The sequence below is a fragment of the Aedes aegypti genome, chromosome 1 (genome assembly GCF_002204515.2).
Source record: "Aedes aegypti strain LVP_AGWG chromosome 1, AaegL5.0 Primary Assembly, whole genome shotgun sequence".
Taxonomy (NCBI): Eukaryota; Metazoa; Arthropoda; class Insecta; order Diptera; family Culicidae; genus Aedes; species Aedes aegypti.
The window spans coordinates 265,976,408-266,001,230 of NC_035107.1; the positions used below are offsets into that span (position 1 = coordinate 265,976,408).

Sequence of the window (24,823 nt, forward strand, 5' to 3'; positions counted from 1 at the left end):
AAAACACGATGCTGAATAAAACTGCCATAATGGTGTTTGTTAAATGAGTGAATGTTAGTTGGGTAGGTACACGGTGAAAATCAAATATTCTAAATAGCATAGTGTTTAATATTTCTTTCACATTTTTCAAAATAATACTTCGTGATGCATATCAAATATAAACAGGATGATTATGTTTTATACATTGAAAAGATTATTGGGCATTTATTTCCTTTTGTGAATAAGCGTTACTAGTTGCTAATCTTGGAACTTGTGGAAATTCATTGCAGCTTACTGTAAGCAAGTAGCAACAGGTTCGCTGGTAATTTTCGAGTTGTAGCAAAAACTTACTGACGGAATCCTATAAAAAGGTAAATAATTTGGAAATAAACAAAATTAAATTGTAACGAGCTCAATTGTTTAAAATATTTGATATTCTTCAGCAGATTTCAATGGAGCGATGGCAGCAGAAGTTTGCGAGGTCGAAGGTGATCAGCAGGAAGCCCGGAAGCACATTCTAAGACTGAATAAAATTTTGCAGTACTTCTGCTGCAGAATGATCCGGAAACTATTTATCCAAACTAGCAGCCGGTAATAAAGGAATGGTGAAGAGCTTTTCGTCGGAGCGTTCCAGTGGCAATCAAGCAGCAATCGTACGGCACTTACTTGCGCTATTTTCCAAACAGCAGCTCATTCTTCTAAGATCTATTTTCCTCCGGCCGAGTAGTTAACGCAGCACATCATTGTCAAGCAACTTATCCATATCCTGTTAACAAATATAAATTCCCCTAAGAATAACTACAATGAAGTTTTTTAATTTGTTTACAAAAGCAGAAATAACTAATGGTTTTAATCAATTCAAAGAATTACCAATCATAATGCGTCGAAGTAATAAAAACGGAATATGCACGTGCTGCAATAAAAATTGTTTATACTAGCAATGCATATTACCTAATTAATCATCGCAAGGAGTGAATAGATCAAATATGGATTTAGTATGATTTGTATGCTATTTAACATATATTTTTTTAACCGTGTAGATTTATTTGGAGTGGGATTCCCACACGCATTCCTATGACACAACTTTCACGGGACCGTAAAGACGGGGGACTGAAGCTTCAATTACCGGCTATGAAGTGTAAAGCACTTATGGTGAACCGACACGTACAAGATCTGGAATGTTTGCCGTTTTACAAAACTTTTGTTGAATCAAGTGATCCAACCCAAACTATTCCAGCTGATCTGCCCGATTTGAAAGTATTATGTCAACAATATCAACAACTTCCTATACAAATTGTTCAAAATCCATCGGCCGACCAAATCCATCGCATGTACATCGACCAGACTGACAAGTTGAACAGGAGCATCCTGAAGTTGACTGGAGAAGGATCTGGTCAAATCTCCACTGGCGAAGCTTCACAGCAGCAGAACGATCCAATCTATTCATGCTTGTCAACGAGAAGGGCGACTATCGAAAGCTTCTTTACACCATGCGTCGTGTGAATGGTGAAAATTGTGTGTATTGCAACGAACCAATTGAAACGCTGCAACACAAATACAGTGAGTGTCAACGAGTCAACGCAGCTTGGGAATTCCTTCAACGTAGAATAACAGCTCATCTAGGCGGATGGAGACGAATCACTTTCAATGAATTAATTCGACCATCATTAGATGGTATAGAGAGAAATCGTAGAATACATATCCTAAAACTATTCATTCATTACATCTCCTTTGTTAATAACGTTAATAATGTTGTGGATGTAAACTCTTTGGATTTCTATTTGAATGTGAATTGCTGATATGTTGTAATCAAATTTTAAACAAATCACGTCAATAAATATTTTACAAAAAAAAAAGCACTTCCACAGTTAATAACTGAGAGCTTGCTGTACCAAAGTTGCCATTTTCGCATTTGTATTATCGTGTGGCAAGTACACGGAGCCGCAAATCAGCCCAACTTTGACTTCTTTTGAAGCAATTCGGCTCTTCCGTGGGATAACCCAAATTTGGGTTAACTGGTAAACACCTATCATTAGGTTGTTTCCATTTGACAGCGGCAAAACAAACAACTCACTACAAAAAAAATCTACCCAGCGTTAGCTTTCGAAGTCTTCGGGATGGGTTAAAACAACTTAACGTTAGGTAAACTCGAAAGAACCCAAATTTGGCTTATTCCATTGAACTTCAACGCTGGGTTGGTGCGTCTCTCTCTGTTTTTGACAACATTGCTGTTGCGAGAGAGGCAAAACAACCCAACCGTGGGTAAAAACTAAATGCAGTTTACCCAAATTTGAGTAAAAAGAACTTATTTTTTTGGGTAGTCTGATTTCTCCGTGTACGATGATACTCTTTGCCCAGGGAAGTCAAGGAAATTTCCTTTACGAAAAGATCCTGGACCGATCGGGAATCGAACCCAGACACCTTCAGCATGGATTTGCTTTGTAGCCGCGGACTCTAACCACTCGGCTTGAAAAGGCCCCTAAAGTAGCTAAAAAAGTTTATTTGGTTTAAATATATTACAATATGGCCCATACAAATGTGAAAATATTGATATTATGTATCATAGTAGTTTTTACCAGAGTCTATGAATGGAGAGTTGCGCGAAGAGACTTCTTTGAATGGTTGTTCTTCTTCGTCTTCGAAAACAGCCCCTATCTGTTTTGCTGGTCTGCTCGATAGGTACACGCAAAAAAAAATGTGCGGTAAAAACTACCATTTTAGGGGGTTAACTTAAGCGCTCGCACCGGCAATTTTCAGCAGACCAGAAATGCGCTTGATTTTACCATGTCTGTAGTCAAAATCGCACTGTTGTAAATTATTTCTGTCAAATGTACCAGTGATGTGGTGGGATGTACCGTAAACATAGTAAATTGGTCTGAAATTGCATGGTAGTTTCAAGAATGGGCGTAGTCAGCTAAAATAGTAATTTTTACCACAGATTTTTTTCCCGTGTAGACGGTTTGACAGTTCGATAGGTAGATTTGGTATCACTCTTCGCGCAACTCTCCATTCATAAACTCTGGTTTTTACATGGGAAATTTTAATAGTTCATAAGGGGGGTTCGATGAATTTTGTTAATTATCAAGTTGCCTGAAGGCCAAAACGCAATGACAGCGGAACGGCAACGGAAAGTGGAACCGGTTCGCCAGTATGAACTATAGTATGCTAGTCGACTCAGTGTTGGTTCACTTTCATTCATTGACAGCTCAGTCGAGATGGTGTGATTCATGCTGGCGAACCGGTTCCGCATTCCGTTGCCGTTCCGCTATCATTGCGATTGGGCCTTGAGTGTACTAACTCCACGAAAAAGTGGAAGAAAAGGATTTTAGATGAATTTTAATCGCTTTCAACTTCCCAAAATCCCACTGTTCTCATAATTTCATATAACTGTTATATAACACACTTTTCAGCAGGGAGGCAACTGTCAAGCACAGTCCGTCGCTCGCGGTTTGTTTTCATTGTTGCACAAGCAGCGGTGTGTGATCCGGTTGAAGATTTCTGCTGCCGAAAATAGTGAATTATTAGTAAATTTTATCATAATAACCGCTCCTGATCCAAAGAAATGATGCCCAACGTGTCGGTGGTGCCCCTTTTGACGCGCCAGTTTGCCATATCAAGCCGATACCTCTCGTCCAACACGGCATCAATCGTGAAGGTCCATCGCAGTGTTTACGCAAGAAGGTACCCCACGATGGTTGTCCTGCCGGATGGGTCCACGATCAACGTCAACTACCACGAACCCCGCCGAATTATCAAGGTAAGACCAAGGGATCAGTGAAAAGGTTGATAATTGTGACATTTTTATGTTTCAGCTTCCTTTGGACCTGAGCCTCTTGTCGGAATCGGAACGAAAAGCGCGCCTGGAGAAGCGTAAACCCAAGCGGGTGATTCACGTTGAGGACGAGGTGGAGGACAATTTCAACGCTAGGAAGTATGTTAACTTCATCAAGAAGAAATGAGAGGGACCGTTGTTTAAAATACAGTTTGTTTCGGATTAGTTGAAAGTGGACGATTTTTAATGATGAAAAAACATTCCTTTATTCTTGCGGGTTTTAACTCGCGACTTCTAGCTTGAACGCCATTATCAGCAACAATTCCAACAATATCGGTTTACCGTGCTTGTCTTTCTAATCACACAATGCAGAGGGTATGACGAATGAACGTTTTGTTCAAGGGATAAATATTAATGATGTTCATTTGCTAAACTTATTCCTCTAGACAGTGCTTTTTAATGGTGTGTAAATTTTTGATATTTTACGTGTAGAGAATATTGAGATATTTTTCTTAAGCGCTAAACAATAGTCTAATGCCATTTGTTTCTATCACTTTTGCACTACGCGATGAGTTTTGCGACGAATATAAGTACGCTAATTTATTGGTAAGTCCGATCGCGCGGGTTGTTCTTGCTGCGAGACTGCAAAAACTTGGATGAAGCCATCCACAAACGCTATTCATTGCCGATCGGATGAGTTTATTGCAACGCTTTCAGTTGAGGTCTACCTAATTTAAAAAAAAAAAAACAGAATTATGAGTAATGAATTGCAAGGGAGAAATGGTCTGATAGTTTGATCAATTTGATGACTAACCTAAAACTATTGAATTGAACATCTTTTTACCACGGTGTTTCTCAAAATCAAAACTGTTTGTTATTCGCTTCAAATTAATCCAAAGAAAACATCAAAATGTTGTAGAATTTCAGTATAACTAACAAAACTTGTAGATCATAGAAAAATTGTGCTTGTCATTTGTCTGTATGAGAAACATGGTTTTTGATATTCATAGTATTTGACCACTGTGGTATTGTAAGAAAATTGCTTTGACAAATGTAACGTTAATTCGATAGCTAGTGGTAGTAGTTCTCCAGTAAAATTTTCAGTCTTTCATTTTCTTCCAAGAAACTCCACTGAAACTAAACGGACTACCTTCTCTGACTTTTTGCTTCTGTTCATAGTAGCTTCAGACCGTTATCCAAATAGATTGGTTAAATATATTATCTATAAAAATATCGCTAGCAAACGAGTAGGAGAATACAACATCACACGCACAACATTTTGCTCAATAAATATATGATAAGCAAGCTATTCCCTAGGTATATCAATATATAAAAAAAAACTATAAAAAGCTATCTGCACAACACGAAAAGTGTGATGTTTCAGTAAGTACTTTGATTTACAAATCTATGAAATAAAATCGAAAAACTGACTTGATTTGCACAAAACATATACGGTCAGCAAAATATAGAAATCTAACGGGACCGTTCGCATCGGTCCTCGTTTTCGTCGTCGTCTTCAAAAATCTGTAGTCATTTGAACCGCTCAAAGTATTCCATCAGCTTCTGGCACAGCATTACGCTGAACTTGGTCGACAGGGCTTTGCTGATGGTTTCGGTGTTTTCCAACTTTCGGACCACCTTCCCCGTTGATTGCGGCGAGCTTGGCCCGAAGGCTTCCGCCGCCAGCAGGTTGTTGCCGTTGTTGTTGAACTTGTCCAGCAGACGGCGTTCCATTTCCAGCGTTTCGCTGTCCACGTTGCCTCGCAGACCAGCTGAGATGTTGTTCGTATTGCTAAAGTACAGCACAAACGCCAACTGGACCAGATAGTACTCGAGATTGCGCAGGAAGTACTCCTCCAGGACATCCAGGTTGATGTTGTGTTTGATGAAGAACATGAACAGTTCGTAGATGAAGTACTTGAAGTTGGACGTGTCCATCGGGATGATGTTGGAGTCTTTGGTGAAGTATTCGAAGATTTTGACCAAGTTCATCGTGGTTTTGGCGACCGTAACTGGTGATGCCGATGAAGATAGCGAGCCGGACAAAAGTTCCAGAATCAGATGGAACGCCTCTACGTAGTCGTAGTTCAATATCATCATTCGGATGTGATACTCGTTGCAGCGTTTGGTCAACTCCAGGATATTGTCCTGACTATACAGTCCGTGGAAAATGTACAAACAATAGTGAATGAAGTCGTTGCTCAGCAGATGACGTTCATTGCACAGTCGCGATGACTCTGAGCTTCTGTCGTCTTGGTCCATGTCTTCCAGGCCCTCGTCGTCTTCGTCGTCATCAACAGCCATCGAAGTCGGTGAAGTGGCGTACGACACAGACTGCAACGAGGACATGGTACTGGCGTTTTGATTCTGAATCCTGCAGTCGAACGCCGTTCTCAGCTCGCCTACGAAATCTTCCATCTCGGTTGTATTGCTGACATCATTCAAGCTGGAACTGATCGTCGAAATATTATTGCTAATGACCTTCTCCAGAGTGCTCTTCACAACAAAGTTTCGCCTGAATTTAGGCATCGATTTGATCAATCGCAGCGTTTGGTTGCTCGGTTCGTGACTTCCATCGCTAGGAGGTAGTTTAATCTCGTGCGGTAGTTCGATGAACTGCGAACTGTCCGGAATCCGTACCAGCCGGTTGGAGATGGGCAGTCTCACCAGTTTTCCCGGAACACCACTGCGCTCCTGGTTGATCTCCTTGGCACACTGACCCATATTGTTGTTGCCCCAGGATTTGACGACACCGTCCTCGGTCATGATGAGGGTGAAATCGGCGCCGCATTCGACGTATTCCACTCCCGTTACGGCGTCCAGCTTGGTGGGGATGAGAACTTCGTTGCGGCCGCCTTCACGGCCCAGCTGCCGTTCGATGTTCTTGCCCCAGGTGTAGATCTGCGACCGCGAGGTGACCAGCGCAAAGTGGTACAATCCGCTGGAGATCTGCGAGGTGGAAGGGAATAAGAATAAATAATGTTCAATGAATAGGGGAAAGTGGGGCAGTTTGGTCACCTTCAGAATAGTATTTCCTACGACGTACGTGATAATGAATTATATTCTTTTTTACAAAGAAATCAATGATTTACAATGTAAGAGCTCCTTTATGGTGAAGTAAGATCGATTAAAATTCCTGCTGAGTTATATTTTACACTAATGAAAAATATCGATTTCTTAGCGTATTCAGATGTTTTTTTACAAGGGCTCCACCACCGACGACCCACTAAAACCAGTCCATGCATTGTACTTGAGTAATTCTTTTGGAATTGCTCAAGTGGTATACAGTGCATCGACATTACTCTTGGCCTCAGACCCTAATCTTCCCGGAACCACCTTACGGTATTTATTCGGGGAGGGGCCTGTGCATATAGCACAACACGTGAAGCAGAAGTAGCCTAGGCAAAATGCTTCTCCTAGCCGACTTAAACAATGTTACAAGGGGCCAGCCTCGGCAGGGCTAATCCTCTTGGTCGGCGCGCCATAGACGCTGCAATTCTAACATAATGTGAGTGACAGCCGTAGTTACTGCATTCCAGAACTCGGCATCCGCACGCATTCTCTTTATTACATTGTCGGGGGACGTGTACCTTCCGCATGTAGCGAGCATGCGATTTCTCACAACAATGAGACGGGGGCAATCGAACACGACATGCTCCGCTGTTTTCTCCACACCAGCATTATTGGGGCACGTAGGAGATTCTGAGTGCCCGAACCTATGCAGGTACCGTTTATAGCAACCATATCCTGACAGAAACTGAGTCAGGTGGAAGTTCACTTCCTCATGGTTTCTACCATACCAATCTGACACATTTGGTATTAGCCGATGGGTCCATCTACCCTTAATGGAGTTATCCCATTTCTGCTGCCAGCTTCTGAGCGTTTCCTCTTTACACGTGTCGCGGACTCCTCTGGTACCCCTTTGATGGAAGCATTGAACATCTTCTTTGATGATGAACCCGATGCGCGTCATACCGGCGATGATGCACACGGCCTCTTTAGATACTGTCCGGTATGCACTTGCTTTTCTTGAGCACATTATCCTGTACGTGCTTTCCAACCGCTTTAGTTTTCTGCTCGTTCTAAACGCTTTTGACAAGAAAAATATCTGATGTAGGTACATTCGATTTTTATAATCGTCTGGTTCAGACATAGCGTGAATAAGGAGCTACTCTGAAAAAATCATACAAATCAATTGAGAATTATTGGAGATATCTGAAAATTACGATATGATGTTTTTTGAAGTTTTTAAGATCTTTATCTGGTGGTTCCAGGAACCTGAATGCTCATTACACAAAGACGGCTGCAACAAATTGCTTCATTTTTTCACAACATACTCTGATTAATGTATTGTTCCGAAGAGTGAATATCCGAATACGATTAAAATTCTGTAGCCTGAGGAATTAACGGGGAGTTCTGTTTACGGGTCGATCCCCCAAAGAATATCTTCAAAACCTGATGAACAATGATCAATATCGACACAGATCCTAAAGCTAGAAGAGTTTTTTGAGAACTTGTGAGAAAATGGTGCAAGAATATTGAAAATCAAAAAAGTTATAACGATTTGAATTTGAATTTTGCGGTAAAAAATGAAGCTGCCGGTAGAAGGGTTAACACATGTAAATGTAAAGACATGAAAAATGTTAAAAATCTTGTAAAAGAGTTACGAATTTTTTGACAGAATGTACACAAAGTCGTATGAAAAAAAAATCGTTTAAAATCATTATTGCTCATAACTTTTTACTAAGATTTTAAATTTTTTTATGTCTTCTACAAAGTTGTTAGATATCTTAAAACGCATGTTTTTGCTGAACATTGCACCTCTCTATCTCTTAAAGAAAAGGAATTATCGGTAGAAATCGTTTTAATAAGGCAAATAAGCCAAAAGTAAGAACCCATGAAAAGACGCTTATAGCCAAATGTTTTTATCATCTGCCGAAAGGGAAGGTATGGTACTTTCATGATTTGTAAGAGTTGACTGCACCATTTTCCACCGAAGGCAGTTATAAGAGACTAAACTATTCCTTGAAAAAAGAGTAATTCATCAATAACTTTGTTACTTCAAAATATATCCCCTGGGCTTGGGATTATATTTTCCAGGGAGCGATGAATTTTGATAATTGATCGCTGTTGTTAATAGTTTTGATTAGATGTTGGGTGAATTTCAAAGCAATGGCAACCTTTTTTTTACAAAATTTATATTTTATCTTCTGACCTTAAGATTCTGGTTAAACTACTGTACTATGCAGTTGGGCTGCACTAGGCTATCACTCATCAAAATTACTTTCACTTCGGGAAAATATAATTTAAAGCTGGCGAGAAGATTACGAACTGAGGGTGGGTTAGGAGCACAATCAGACCCTTGAATGTGCAATGTGGGGTAGTAATTGGAAATGCCATTGACGGTTTGTAATCTTCTACGAGGTTTTCGAAAACCAACAGGGCGCGTGCACCGGGTTGCGGATAGGAGCAAAGGGAGATCAATAGCATCTACCTAAAATAATAGAGCAAAAAGCCGTTCCATGGTTAGGTAATTTTTAGCGATCTTCTATGGTGTTCTAGTACTATAAAATCCTCACTCACTGGGAATTCTGGCCTTGATAATATCAATAGTGATAAAAACATAAAATAATACCTAATACTTAATAAGTACAATGTAGCTTCAATGTAGTAATAAATGAAATAAAATCAATTGTCTATACTTGACAAGGTTTTGAAGACAATCAATGAGTGAAAGAACTACCTATTAAAATAGCCACATCAGCTAAGGCTATACATTTACAAATGTTGGTCATAGGGTCATGGCGAGCATTCGGTATGTATGTCTATGACTGATTCTTATCTAATAGGGGCACGCGGACAATTTCGAAACAAATTATTTTTATACATCGGTCTTACGATCCGAAAGGCTCAGCTATGCTGCAAAGTCATTTTATAAGCAATTCATTACTACTGTTTAATTGTTTATAATTCTAACAAAACTACATAATTAACTCATTACTAATCACTGTTCCTATATTCTCTATTTCTATCCTTCTTATCTGTTGCATGGTTATGAGCATCACTAATATAATGCATGAGCATGCACAATAAGAATAATTTCAGGATTGAAATCAGTACATGGATACCTGGATAGAATAGCTTCGAAAAGGGTGCTCAAAATATAATATTTCTGGTCAGGGAAGTATTATCATCACGGGTATGTACATTTTTTCCATTATTAACACCTAGATCACACAAACAAATGAACTAATAATATCAAATATTTTTAAAATATTTTTATATAAATCAGCATCGTCAATCAGTGCAAAAACAGATAAAGTTTGTAAAGTTATCACCATCGATTGAATACTATACAGAATCTCCTGAAGCGTCGCTTTGTGCCATCAGCAGCCCTTGACATCACTCTCATATTGTTATTATTTTGTTGTTTATAAAATTTCTAGAAAGCGATCAGCATATTCTTTCTTACTTGTACAAGGGCTGATCTATTTGGAATTTTAATAAGTCAAATCAAACTTCAAATTAAATTGCTTTCAGCACATTAACATTTTGCAGCATTAATCGCATTACTGTGTCAAGTCTTCTCCATTACCTATACCCTACCCCAACCCTTCTTATCCTTTCCGATGGTGTTCAAGTGGTCCGCATAGACTATTACGGCCATTACCTATCCCTTCCCCCGGCTCTGGACTGACTTGCGCTCTCATTGCCCCACCAAACGCTGCAAAATGAAAATGAAAATGAAATAACTTTGTTACTTCAAAATATAGCGTGATGACATGTTGTGGTTCTGAACGTGGTACGGGATACCATCGGGTCCCGGTGCCTTGTTTGACGCGAATGATTTCACCACTTCTCCCAGCTCTTCATTCGTCACTCTCGCCACTTCTTCTCCTTCATCTGCCGCATACGGCGCTGGGGGCCATGGGCTTATGGGATGGTGTATAACCGTCATCAACGCGCCAGTTCATGGTACCTTAAAGGTTGTGACTACAAAACGTCACGTCGATAATCGATAATGCACCATTTCTGCGGAAGGTACTCACTTTATTCACATTTGCCAGCTCTACATTTAATGCGGCCAGGGATTCCAACAATAGTTGGCCTCTTGGGTTGGTGCAGCGGCTACCCCACTCCACTGCCCAGCTATCACTACTGGCTGCCGATTAGCTAATTCGGCTATCATCCTGTCGACCATGTGGGAAAATTCCTCAATCGATCCGTTGATTTTTGCTATCGCAAAACCGTCATTTGAGATAGGGACTCTTCTTGGATTGGGTATCGTCCTGTCACCCCTATAGCTGCTAGCTGTTGCGACCTATCCGCCACCCAGTTCCCGTTGTTTGCTGGTATGCGGTATGGGTCCGATAGTAACACCACGTCAGTCTTGGTTTCCGAGACTGACTGCCAAAGCAGCTGCTGGGCTACATCACAGTGGTTTAAATTTAGCTGTGTTACTTCCGTTGTGGCTGCTTTGATTCTCCACTTGTGCCCGGGCATTTAGATCCGCCCGTTAAGTGTCCGTTGTTTTCTCTGTCGCTTGCCCTATTGCTTTCGAGGCCGCATTTTCTTACTTCATCTTACTTCTGTCGGGACCATTGCAATTCCACGACGTATGGCCCTTCCCAAAACATTTGAAGCAAACTTTAGGAGGCTGTTGTATGCTCAGTCGGCAAACCGACCAACCCACCTTGAGTATGCCCAAGTTCTTCGCTTTGTTGGCTTCTGCGACCGGCAGCCTGATCGCTCCCACCTGGATGCCCTGCGGGCCTTTTCTAAGGTGGATGGCCTTACAGGCTACGTCGATGTCACACTACTCTTTGAGGGCAGCCGAGACCTCCGCTGCATCGGTGACCTCACCCAGGTTTTTCACTGGAGAGTTGCTTCTGCTGACAGGGATCTTACATCAACCTCGTCGCCAAGTATTTCTTGTGCCAGTTGCTTATGGAATGTACTCTTTTGCTTGGCGTCCTTCTTCAAGACTAGCATCATTTCACCAATCCTAGTCCGCCTTATGCTCCGCACATCTGCGCCCAATGGCGATAACTTCTCCGTGCTTCGCATCGCCTTCAGAACCTCGGCGTTTTTCGCTTCCTCCATTTTGCTAATGTGGGCCTCGCCTAAATTCCTACGTTTCGCTGTTGTCGGGTTAACAGTCTCCTTGGGCTCCTTTCGGTTTTCTCCTTTCTTTTTTTTTTCCGACTCGTATCCACGGGTTGCTGTTGCCTTGCGCCCGTGGTTTCTGTGGGTGCACTGCCTGATTCCTATCCCATGGTTCTTTTTTCTTTGCTTTCTTGGCATTAGGCTTGGTGTTGGTCTCTCCACTGTTACCATGTCCTCATATCACGGAGCTTGGCTCGTGCCAGCTTTTCTGCACTGGAGGACGGCTGCATATGACACTTTTCCCATAGCAACCATACGTCTTTTCGCCACGTATTCATCCTCGGAAGGTCCCCTCTTTCGCATCGCGTATCGAATCTTCTTCTTCTTCTTTCTGGCGTTACGTCCCAATTGGGACAAAGCCTGTTTCTCAGATTAGTGTTCTTATGAGCACTTCCACAGTTATTAACTGAGAGCTTTCTTTGCCGATTGACCATTTTTGCATGTGTATATCGTGTGGCAGGTACGAAGATACTCTATGCCCTGGGAATCAAGAAAATTTCCTTTACGAAAAGATCCTCGACCAGCAAGATTCGAACCCACGACCCTCAGCATGGTCATGCTGAATAGTTGCGCGTTTACCGCTACGGCTATCTGGGCCTCTTGGGGCGCGTATCGAATAATATCAGATATATTCGCGATGCCTGTGAAGGAAAACACCTTGGTCTGACACGACTTAGTGTCTTTTGCCTTCTACATTGCCAAGTTGTTCCTTGACTTTCTCGTAGTCCTGCTTTACAGCGACGATTGGTTGTCGCAATTTCAGCAGACTTGTTTTCAAGCCTTTGCTGACATGGCTTTTGCTCTTAACAAACTCGATGACGATGTTGCTCAGCAGATACCTGCATTTACGGGAGGTACTCCCTATTACGATCCATGGCCTCGATTAGTCCCGGGCCATCGACCACCTCACTAGTTGCACTGGAGCGGCCATGGCCTGCCGTCGTTACAGTGTCTAGGCTTTTGCCCACACTGTTCTCACTTAAGTTGATGTTGGTCGCCTCCTTTCTTGGCGGGAACCTTAGCCGGTTACTGATGGTCCAAAAGCCTCTCCATCACATTCCGTTAGTAGTTTGTTTTGATGGATCATCTCTTATAGACCCTTAAGCTCCTGGACTTTCGTCCTTGCTGCCCCGGTAAATCTTACCTCGTAACGCACCACGTACAGGTGACGGAATGAAGGATGGAGAGCATATAGAGTGCATCACCTCCATTCCTGGAAGCGTGTAACACCTTGACATCAAGAGGTGTTATTGCATCGGTGTTTAGCTCCGATTTGACTTCTTCCAATTCAAGTGGTGTAGACCAGAAAGCACACATTGCATTGGTGTTTCATCGCTTGTAAAATGAGTGTAAATCTGAACATAAGCGGCCCTCACTGATTCCACCTCTGCGATGAAATTTTGTTTGTCGAAATACTTGAACCCGAATGGTTTCTTTCTTTGTCCTCATTTTGTATTAAGTTCTCACAATATTGAAAGTTGCCATTGTTGCGGTGTTATCAACGACACTTTTGCTATACACGATGATGGGTGGAAAGCAAGTTTTGGTTTTCGGTGGTATTTATGGATTTCATTAACCGCGTATCTTCATCCCTGGTGACCCAACTTCTTTTGGGTGGATACATTAATCACAGATTGAACGACACTATCACTTGCTTCATCTGTATGCTGCTTTTGTGTCGTTATATTCGTCCATGGTGTGTCAGCAAATCATTGTTAACCATTGTGGTAATTTTGGGCGGTTTTAGACACAGTTTGCTTTTATCATAATATCTCCGAATCATGGAGGACACTTGACGTTTTGGCTTGAACACCCAGAACAGACCCCTTGGTCTCCTTGTAATATCTCGATATAAGATTACTTGAAGATTTTTAAAAACATTCTGCTTTCCACTTCATTGCCTTTTGGATGTTAGTTTCATCGAAGAATCAAACAAACTCAGCAATAGATAATAGGTCTCAAATAATGTGTAACTCCTCACCTCCCAACTGTACATTTCAACACTTACCCTCACGATATCATCCTGTACGAGCGTCGTATCGACCAGACTGGGAAACAGATGCTCGGCAAATTCCTCTCCTGGAGTGGCGGCTTTTTCATCCACATCGGGCGTCTTCGATTCTTCCCCGGCACTAGTGTCCTCAATTTTAATATCCGGAACAGGACCCCCGTTCGGTGTCTTCGGCGTCTCATCCACACCTTCGGCCGGTTGTTGTTCCACTTCCGGTTCAATCTTTGGTTGTTGCTCTTCATTCGATTCCTCGGGCACATTCGACACGGTTAGTGATTTTGATTCCGGCTCAGGTCCATCGGTCTTAGCTTCCGGTTCTGCCGAAGGAGGGCTGGTAGAGGGACCAGCCGTTGCAGCCGGTGTCATCACATTTGGCCGACATTTGTGCGATGACCTTGCCCGCTTGCGAGCTTGATTCGCTAGACGGAGAGCCTGCGGCGATGCACCCCACGTGTACAACTTGTTGCTCTTGGTGAGGACCAACTGCAAAAACATCACATTTAGATTCAGACAGTTGGATAAAATTGAATTGAGCTTACATTGACAAACAGCTTGGTGTTGATGAGGAGAATCTCCTCGTCGAAATCTACTCGACGAGGAATCAGCGACAGCACAAACGATTTGCCATTCCGGGTATCGACGGTGAAGTTGAACCTGTCTTCCTGACCCAGTCCCAACTGTCCGTAGTGGTTGGATCCGAATACGTATAGCACGTTTTTGGTATTGCATTCCTGTCGACAGAGGACCAAGGTGTGGGCGTGACCCAAAGCGATCTGTTGTATGTTCTGTTAAATTGATAAATAAATTGTTAAAATGGTGGTATAACATGTGACTCCGTCAAGAAGGGGTTTTTGTCATTTGGCACACAGCATTATTTCAAAATTTGTGAAAAATAAGGATCATTTGGCATAATAATCTAAGGGACATTTGGCGTAACGGACATTTGGCATGATATTAAAACACTTTGGCTATTTGGCCACTGTAGTAAGGGTTTAAGTCGGGTATCTCTTGAGTGAACTTTTGAAATAATCTTGAGGCCGCCCATGGTTGCTACTCCAGTATCGCCATATCAACTGCACTTACACGAGGAACCAACCAGTGTTTTCCAAAAAAACGTTGTTATGGTGTTGACTGTTTGATCTATACTGTTTATTGTTATTCGCATTAGTGTGATACATTAGAGACTCATATAATAGGGTGGTTCAAATACAACAACCAGATGACTGCTTGGGATTAACAGACATGATCAGCACACTTAGAATCAAATGCCGAAGCTCGGCTTTCGGAAACCGAGATCCGCACAGCCGAGCGCTCGGCATTGATCTCGGTTTACCATTTGTAACTGATAAACTCGGTTTGTTCAAGAACTGTCATCTGATGTGTTTAACTGAAATTCTCGGTTAATTAAAACTGAAATATCAGCAAAACATCAAAACAATCATTTTAGACGATACCGAGTATTCGGCTTTTTTATGTGGTAAAGATATTTTCAAATTTGGTTTTTGTTGGCGAGCCAAAGAAACTTTTAACGCAATTTCGACGATTGTAATAAATAATGCTTTAATTCACATTTTTACTGTTCCAACCTAATTTATTTGAAAGTAATGAATTTCGGAATTCCGGATCACTTGATACAAAAAAATCCAGTCATACTTCAATTCTAAAGCTTCGATTTTTAGCATGTCCGTGGCAGTAAAACCACTATTGTCAATCTGCAAAATATCTCCTGATTTGGTCAAAGGGTACGATGTCCAATTTGGAGTTTGTCGTTGTACACGTGGTTGAAGGTATCAATTTTTTTAGAGTCTTTTACAAGTATTTCAGTGTAGTTCTCGACTCCGGTTGCTCAGTAGGAAGTGGACAATTGGACAATCCTTAAGGATGTCGTTTCGAAGGCTTGTCATGATTTTTCCTAAAGCCGAGTTTTGATACCGGATCGAAGTTCCTGTGGCGGATGTGAAGAAAGAAACAAGTTGTGCTCAATATTAATCACTGAACGAAGAGAAAAACTGTAACATAATCACTGCTGACATATTTTTTTTCGTTTCAGTAATTGTTTCATTTTAAAAACCTTACCAACAATATTATTTACACTTTTAACATAAGAACACACGACTAACGAATGTTCCACTTGTAAATGAAAACAGTATGGCGGATAGAACAAAATGCTGAAAATCTCGGCATCGCTCAGTGATAAACCGATATGTCAGCATATTAGACAACTGAAGTCGGCGAAAATATTGTAAACGTTGGTGCTCGGCACACGGGTATGCCGAGTTTCGGGTAAAAAATAATGTTATCCGAGATTTCAGTTTAAAAATAAGCCGAGACTCAGTTATGATTATTATTTAACTGATTTATCAGCAAACAATCTGAATGCCGAGAGAGTTCAGCACTTTCAAATGCCGAGCTCGTGAATATATGTTAAGTGTGAGTGTATAAGTGTTGGTGAATGTTGACCAATGAGGGGAAGGGGAAGGAGTTGATGATGCATTCAACTGGCTCTCATGGTAGACCGTCTATACCACTGTGTCTACGCCAGTTTATGCGGGAAGGGTGAAGGGGTGAGGTAATTTTTATGACAGAGAGGCTTGCTGGTTTGGTTAGCAGACTGCCTCAGTATCAGGCGTAATAAAAGGCGTGCTATAATGATGAAAGAATAGAAGCGTAGGGAAACGGTGCATTTCTGTTCTTCTCGGGTTCTAGCAAATGCTATGAGCTGTGATAGATCAACTGTGATATATTAAGAGAGGTAGAAGTGGTAGCAAGTGAAAGATACAACTACAAAGTACGAGGAAAGGGACGGGCCTGGGATTGAACCCATGACCTTCTGCTTATGAAGCAGAAGCGGCAGCCTTTAGACCAGCAACCCCGTCCGCTCTTGAGTGAACTTTTAAAATAAAAATATAAATTGTGCCAAATGACCTTCAACATCCACAAGGTTCAAAGTAATGCCAATATAAAATTATACCGAAATAACCTCTTCTTTCACACATTTCGACTTGCTCCTATCAAACACAAACCTTTTTACGGAAAAATTCCACAATCGTCGGTTTAGAACAATCTGCAATGGAACCGTGCCCCAGCTGACCGAAAATGCCCCATCTGAAATGAAAAACGATGGTTATTATCACAGACAATTGATAAAAGGCAGATCGTAGAACATACCCCCACGTGTACAGCAGTCCGTTGGCCACTACAGCATTATGGTACTGTCCGGCGCAAATGTGCGTTATGTTCATCCCATCCAGGGATTGTACATACATTGGCTGTAGGGCGTTCAAGACATGATTTCCGATGCCCAATTGACCCAAATTGTTGGCTCCCATCGAATAAACCTGAAGACAGATTTCATTACATCAATAAACGATTCAGCTTCAGAATCTCCAAGACTACTTACTCCATTGTTGGTCAACAGAAGGGTATGCAATCGTCCGCACTGAACGGCCAGCACCTCGAGATCCAACTGCTTCAGGAAGAACGCCGTCGGCGGAGATCCGTTCGGTGTCAGGGGATCGCCCTGGAGTGAAGTTCTGCTGAGGGCACAGTTGACCCCGTTGGATCCCCACAGATAGGCAACCCGGTTCATCACACATCCAGCGTGCGAAAATCCAGCAGACAACGGTGAGCATTGTTTCAGGCGCATTTCGACCGGTTTTTCGTCGTAGAAAACTCGCACATGTTTCAAGGCATTCAGGAAACTGCCGTTGTGCATCTTGAGCATTTGCAAGCGAATCGAAACCGCTAGGAAAGTTTCAATCAGACATTTGCAGAAAAGAAGCAGACCATTGTCCAACTCGCGACCTGAACTGCTGTCGTGGTTGGAGAGTTTGTGCATCAGCGGCCGGTAGATTGGATGAAATGGATTCAATTGGCGGATCAGTCGCTCCAAAACGTTGATGTCAAACTTTTCCAAGCACTTGCGAATCATCTCGAAGTACTGTATGGTGTATTCTTGCAGGTATATCAGACTTTCCATGAAAAGCTCGTTGGAGAGGTTGTACACGTAGGCGTTCATTTCCGCAGGATGATCAACCAATTGCTCCCAGATACCGATCAGCCAGCTAAATACATCCAGACACGTGCCGCGGACCATTGCCAACAGGATTACGGAAGAATAAAGCTTTCCATGGGCGAGAACGATGCACGCCAGGCTGGTATGGTATTTGCTATTGGTAACGATGAAATTCCACAGCGGGATGTAGTTCTTGTCCTGGACGCACCGCTCGCACAAGGTGAGAAGCATCAGATTGGACAGATGGAACTGGGCCGTGGTGGAAATCTGAACATCCCACGAGACGTCATCGTTTTCGTAGGAGAAGTCACTGCACTGGGCTCCGGCGTTGATCGGTTTCAGAGAGACCTTGGCATTGAGCTGAAATTATGTGACAATACAGTTAAATGTCAGGTATAATATTAGACACATAGTTGGACTGCTATAAGAGACCCTGGGCTTATTGGATTCTATCTATGTTGAATATCTCGTATGTGTTTTGAGATATCGTAGTAAGACCTTCGACGATGTTCTAGTACTCAGCACGATCTAACTTTAAGAGTTGAAAATCACCCTTTAAGTTGAGAACTTGGTCAGTAGGGATACTTTTTCTTACTTGCTCGTGGTCGAACCTTATGACACATGTACAGTCAGTGACATAAGTTAGTAACCAAATGCTGTTTTTCCATACAAAATGCCCAAGTTTGGGGTGCTGTATCTCAGCTTCTGGTAGTCCGAATAGGCTGAAATTTTGATGACGAACTACAAATATCTTGAAGTTTTATTGAATTATTACATTGCAGCCATTTTACATAGAGTTTCAGAGGGTTGTTCAAAGACAAAAGTAAGTAACCGAGAGACTTCGTAATTTAATTCTAAAACGGTAAGTTGTGGGTTGTTGGTTTGTTCCACAAAGTTGTTTAATTTCAGAAGTCTCACAAATTTGCAGAACACACCAAAATTAAATTAAAAAGTCTCTGGGTTGCTTACTTTTGTCTTTGAACAATCCTCTGAAACTCTATGTAAAATGACTGCAATGTAATAATTCCCTTACAGGCAAAATTTCAAGTTATTTGTAGTTCGTCATCCAAATTTCAGCCGATTCGAACTACCAGAAGCTGAGATACAGCACCCCAAACTTGAGCATTTTGTATGGAAAAACAGCATTTGGTTACTAACTTATGTCACTGACTGTATGTACATTAGGGCGATTCAAATTTAAAAAATGTTTGAAAACTCAATCTCCCATATGCTCTTTACCATCCTTACCATAAAAATAGTATTCTGTGAAATTTTCAACTTTCTAGGTGGTGATTTAAAGGTGGCCCAAAGACAATGTTAGGTTTATATGGAAATTACTATGGAGAAATTTTGAGAAAAGTTCCTAACACGCTAGTAATGTAATGTAAGTAGAAACTTATCATCCCATATTGAAAACTCATTCTTCAAACCTTGATTAGGGATGTTGCTGAAGAAACAAATCCCTTTTGAGCTAATTTTGTTTGGCATTTTTGTAGGTACATGTTTTCAGGGCTATAATCCCACATTAAGCTAAATAATAGCAAACAAACTCATGAATATCTCTTCTTCTATCCGTCGGATTGAATTTCTCCCTTTAGCAAATTTCTTTATTATGGTTTGAAGAATGAGTTTTTACTATGGAATAATAAGTTTGTACTTACATTACAGTACTAGAACATATCTTAAAATTTCTCCATAGTAATTTCCATATAAACCTACATTGTCTTTGGGCCACCTTTAAATCACCACCTAGAAAGCTGAAAATTTCACAGAACTCTGTTTTTATGATAAGGATGGTAAGCAAGATATGGGAGATTGGATTCTCAAACATTTATTTTTTAACATGTCTTCAAAGATTACACCAGAGATATCTTCAAATTACTTAAGGAAATTCTAAGTTCTTCATGAATATATTCAACAATTCTTCCATAGAATCCCTTATGATTATCTACAGAAATTCGATTGAGAATTTATTGGTAAGTTCTTTTGGATTTTCTCCATTTTTTTCAAGATTCTCATCAGAAAGTTCTCTAGTGGTACCCCCAAAAATGATTCCAGAGTTTCTTCCTAGGCATTCTTCAGAAAGTTTTTTATAAATTCCAACAGAGATCCATCCTCAAACTTCCCAAGAAATTGATCCAGGAATTCCTTTAGGGTATTGTAATTGTAATTGTAATTGCTCAATCCACACCCTGGCAGACAATTATCCGCCCATCTAGACACGGGCTGGGTGAGGACCTACCAAGCCTCCCCCGTTAACATGTCCTATACCGTTTAGCACACCGGGATCTTCCACAAGCAGGCGCCGGAATTAAAGCGGTCCCACAAGCTTCAGATACATTAAATAGATATAGTCCCTCTGGCACGAAACCGAATAGCGGCCTTCATATCATCACTAGCACTGCCTATCCCGCACGCCAAACAAAATGCCGGAAGTAGCGTGCCGTGTAGAACATCCGATGTTCTACACAGCACATCACCTCCGACACCATGCTCAACGTACAGCAAAGACATCGCTAATAAAAAGCGGAATGCGTCATTCGATTCAGTGCCAGAGGGACTATAAATGTAACGAAGAGGAAATGAAAAGATAGTAGAGATGGTTTGGTTGTTGGATTGCTGAAACGAGAAGAAATAAAGTCATTACGTTAAAACGTGGTTTTTATAGTTGAATAAATGTATCGATAGTTTCTCATCTGTTTCTTTTCCGTGTCGTAGTTGCGTCGATTCTATCCACCTCGAGTTTTGTCGTCTCCGCTCGAGCAATGAGGACCGCGATGAAATGAAAATATAAAAATATGACCATTAGTGTTTATCTATTATTTAATGTGGTTCTCATTTGCTTTTAAATACCTAAGTAACATGTGAACTCTGCCTCTATCAGAAAAATCTAATGAATTATATTTTATTCTCCTGCACTTTCCCTAACACAAAGTATTCCTATTTAGTAAGACATTTACAAGTGCAAAAGCGCAAATAAAAGTGTGGGACCTCATCGAATCATGTTGATGCCCTCAGAGCACTCATTCTTCGATTTGCGAAAAATGAGTCCGCTGAAAACACCGACCCGACTCGACGCAATCGCGCACCTCTACCAACGCCTCCGCACATGTAAAAACTTCTGCGATAAACTTGTGGTGTGAAAGAAATGCGCAATATTATTTTAATTTCAATCCTAACTGCATGACCCGTAGGCTCTATGCGTATGATTGTTCATTATTTTAGCTAAATATACCAGGTATTCCTGTACATCAGAAGAAAAAAAAAAAAAAAAAAAAAAAAAAAAAAAAAAAAAAAAAAAAAAAAAAAAAAAAAAAAAAAAAAAAAAAAAAAAAAAAAAAAAAAAAAACGATTAAGAATATCTTGCAGCGTAAAGTTTAAGTGATCAAATATTAATCCTTTCTTCGAACCTAATTTCATTATACATTGGGTTATGCTATGCTTCGCGTGTGATACTAACAATTAGATTTATCAATATAATGCATTAGCATCCAAACAAATACCCTAGAAAATTTTCTTATTGTCCGACAAACATTTCAAAACAATTACGAACTGCAAAAATTCAACGGTAACTTTACTCAACAAAGCTTTCATTCGATCACCCTTAAAATACACAGTCATCAGTAGACCATGCACTATAATATCCTCCTAATATAACGCAGAGCTAAAAATCCTCTCTTGCGTTACCCAATCTGAACAAGAAAACATTTTCAAATACTTCTCATAATTTGTGCACGGCAAAACAGATTCCACTTTCTACGTAATGTAACCTAGTATGAACAGCTGCCCAACTCTCCAGACCTGCGCCCTCCAAGATCCAAGGTGCTGCTGCCTTACGTTCAAAACTTCTTTCCTCAAAGTCTGTCTATCAATTCCGAACTCTATTGCATACTACCATAGCAATCAGACCCTATTTCTGACAAGACACAGAGTCATAACCCCAATGTGATGGATTTACCCAGTAAATCCACAACCTTGTCCTAACCCCTCTTACGTTTCGCTATCCTCGAAAGTCACCCATATTGATGCTTGGCAAAAAATATCAGTATTCAATCCACAAATCCCAAATTACACCACATTACGTTGGTCCGTTTGGCGTCGCCGGTGGATACCTGTTCTGACATTCGTTTCTTTTAAACTCCATTTCAACCATGTCCCTCCACTTTATCAATACGAATGTTGACGAATCACGATAATCTGAAGATCGTGACCAGAACGGAGGTAGGATAAATCACTAGGGACCAACTACCACCTCCAGGAATTCCTTTAGGGTATTCTCAAAAAAATCATCAAATAATAGAGATTTTCCTAAAAGGAGTAATGACTAGAATAATCGGTTGAAGTATTCATGTTTTCTGTATTGTTCTGTAGTTTTCCATAAAATTGTTTGAAAATTTCTCCAAGATCCCAAACAGCAGTTTTCGTAGAAATTTCAGTAGGAGTTTTTTTGTCTGCCCAATAATAGGAGACACTTCCATCGATAAATTGAAAAAATGGCTTTAGATATCATTTCGCTCAAAAAAGTGACATTAGAGGCCTCGAATTAGGCACCTCGAATTCCATTACCCCAACTGCTATTTCCCCGAATCTACAATTATCTTGACATGATGATATTGATGACATTTCTCCATGATATTGGAATTCGGGGTAATGTCATTCGTGGTGTTGGGTCATTAGGGGATTGGAAATTCGGGATAATGGGGTAGAATCCAACGAACCAACCACAAATGTGATGCTAGCAGTTCTGCCGGGTTAATTGGTCCAGTCTTGCGATTATGTTTGATGCATGCGGTTTTCAAATTGTCAATGAAGCGATCGATGTCAGCGACAATTCGGCTGACGAATCAAATTGATGAATAGCAGTGCAGAAGACATTGTTCGATGGTGAAATACGATGACGATATAATGACGTTTTCCTTCGAGATTTCAATGTGAATTATCGAAACTTGTTGACTTGCATTAGAGACATCAGTAGTCAAATGTTCAAGGAATTCAGTTTCGTTGTGAAGCCACGTAGGCCCAATCCACCAAAAAGGGTGTTTCAAAAGTTCACTCCTCCATGTAGGTTTTACACTTTCGAGAATGCGATGACAGCCATTTCAAAACCACTGTAGAATCTGTCCAGGTGTCAAGTTCAAGATTGAGGTGATTGAGCGGACTAGTTATTTTTTTTACCAGCGTTGTCAGGAGCACAGCAGCATTCAACTCAAGTCGAGGAAGCGTAACTTGCTGAATCGGCGCGACCTTGGTCTTGGCGGCGATGAGCGTAACATGTACTTCTCCATTCGAATCAACAGATCGACCATAGACAACTGCAGCGTAGGCTGATTCCGATGCATCTGAGAATCCGATTTACTTTATTTCCCCTTTGTGATTGACAACCCAACGTGGAATGCGTATTTGCTCCAAAGCTTGAAGATTATTTTTGATACTCACCCACTCTTCTTAACTGATGGTAGTGGGTCATCCCAAGTCAGATCATGAAACCAGAACAGCTGAAAGAGGATTTTGATCTTGATGATACACGGAGATAGCCACCTAAAGGGATCGAGCGTCTGAAAGAAGCTGACGTTTGGTGTTGCAACTTGTGACATCGAGTGAAACGTTGAAGTCGAACGAATCTTCTCTCGGCGACCATCGTATTCCCAAAGCTTTAACTGAATCTAGTTCCCTCGTGAATTGTATGAGGATTGGACCTTGTTTGCTATCAGCGATGCTTCATTGAGCTCAGGAACATTCGACGACAACTTTCTAAGGACAAATCCAGCACCGTTGAGGATAGTTGAAATCTCGTTGACTAAAGTTTGAGCTTCTTCCACAGTATTTGCTCCGGACATCAAATCATATACGTAAAATCATTTCAGGATTCGATCTGCAGCAACCGTAGCACTGTCTTGGGCGGCTTATCGAAGACATTCCGTTGCAAGGTATGTGGCACACGAAGTTCCATCGGTAACAGTTAACAGACGATAGTGCTGAACGGGTTCTTCGTAGTGCTTCCTATTCACAACTCTGAGAAAGTCAGCCTGATCTTTGGATATGCGAACTTGCCTATACATCTTTTCAATATCACTTACGAACATTATCGGGTATGTGCGGAAGCGACACAAAACATCGCGCAATTTGGTCGTTGAGCTGTCCTCCTTGTGTACAGCGTGGCGTGGCTGATAAAAAACATTCGTTGGAAGGTTTTGATATCTCCGATTCTGGAACGAGTTCCATGTGACATGTGACCCAAACGTAGATATCATGAAATCTTCATACTGTTGCTTTAGCGTAGTGTTCAATAGAAATTTTCGTTCCATGGCACGTAATCTCTTGATCGCCGTATTAAGCGACTCTCCTAGCACGGGCTTCGCTTCGTCGAATGGTAGTCGAACGACAAATCGACCAGTTTCATCGCGATGGTAAGTATTCTTGAAAATTTCCACGGCTCGTGTTTCATCTGCAAAAGGAACATTTTGAGAAGGGATTTCTTCAGTCTCCCAAAACATTTGTAGTGATTCATCAATATTGACATGTGAATCGACGTTTAAGGACGCACATAGAGTTTGAATGCCAGTTCCACCTTCGAATTGTCTAGCTACTAGCCCACCAAACACTGAGTTTTGTGCGATTGGCAATCCATCATCGTCGGTTACTTGACCCATACGAAGCATTGGTAGAAAGAGTTCAACCCCGAAGATAACGTCGTTCCTGTTTTCCAAAACACCGGATCAGCCAACTGGATTGCTTCCAGAAACTTCATTCGCTCCACGTCGATAGTCTGGCTAGGAATCGGAGCAGCGAGTACATCAAGAACGTATGCTTCTGTGGTTCAGATCACTTCGTCATTGAATCGGAACGATATTTTCAGTTTACCACACCTATGGTAGTACCT

General features: G+C 41.2%; 2 protein-coding genes across 2 annotated transcripts in view; one reads left to right on the forward strand and one right to left on the reverse strand.

Moving 5' to 3' along the window:
- Window positions 1–3,418: 3,418 nt before the first annotated feature.
- LOC5567505 (39S ribosomal protein L55, mitochondrial) lies at window positions 3,419–5,032 on the forward strand. Its single transcript, XM_001651755.2, has 2 exons — window positions 3,419–3,736; window positions 3,792–5,032. The coding sequence occupies exons 1-2, from the start codon at window positions 3,542–3,544 to the stop codon at window positions 3,936–3,938; spliced, it is 342 nt and encodes a 113-aa protein (XP_001651805.1). The 5' UTR covers window positions 3,419–3,541; the 3' UTR covers window positions 3,939–5,032.
- The window catches only part of LOC5567509, a 34,458-nt gene continuing 13,817 nt past the window's right edge, over window positions 4,183–24,823 (reverse strand). Inside the window, exons 4-9 of the mRNA XM_021837726.1 lie at window positions 17,329–18,303; window positions 17,097–17,266; window positions 16,952–17,033; window positions 14,468–14,713; window positions 13,926–14,411; window positions 4,183–6,700 (exon numbers count right to left, since the gene is read on the reverse strand). Of these exons, the coding sequence (XP_021693418.1) occupies window positions 5,282–6,700; window positions 13,926–14,411; window positions 14,468–14,713; window positions 16,952–17,033; window positions 17,097–17,266; window positions 17,329–18,303 (3,378 nt within the window). The 3' untranslated portion in view covers window positions 4,183–5,281. The remainder of the gene's footprint in view (window positions 6,701–13,925; window positions 14,412–14,467; window positions 14,714–16,951; window positions 17,034–17,096; window positions 17,267–17,328; window positions 18,304–24,823) is intronic.

Coding starts and splice junctions, on each gene's coding strand:
- LOC5567505 (XM_001651755.2), top strand. CDS start 3,542: ATGATGCCCAACGTGTCGGTGGTGCCCCTTTTGACGCGCCAGTTTGCC. Junction 3,737..3,791: donor AACCCCGCCGAATTATCAAG/GTAAGACCAAGG, acceptor TTTATGTTTCAG/CTTCCTTTGGACCTGAGCCT.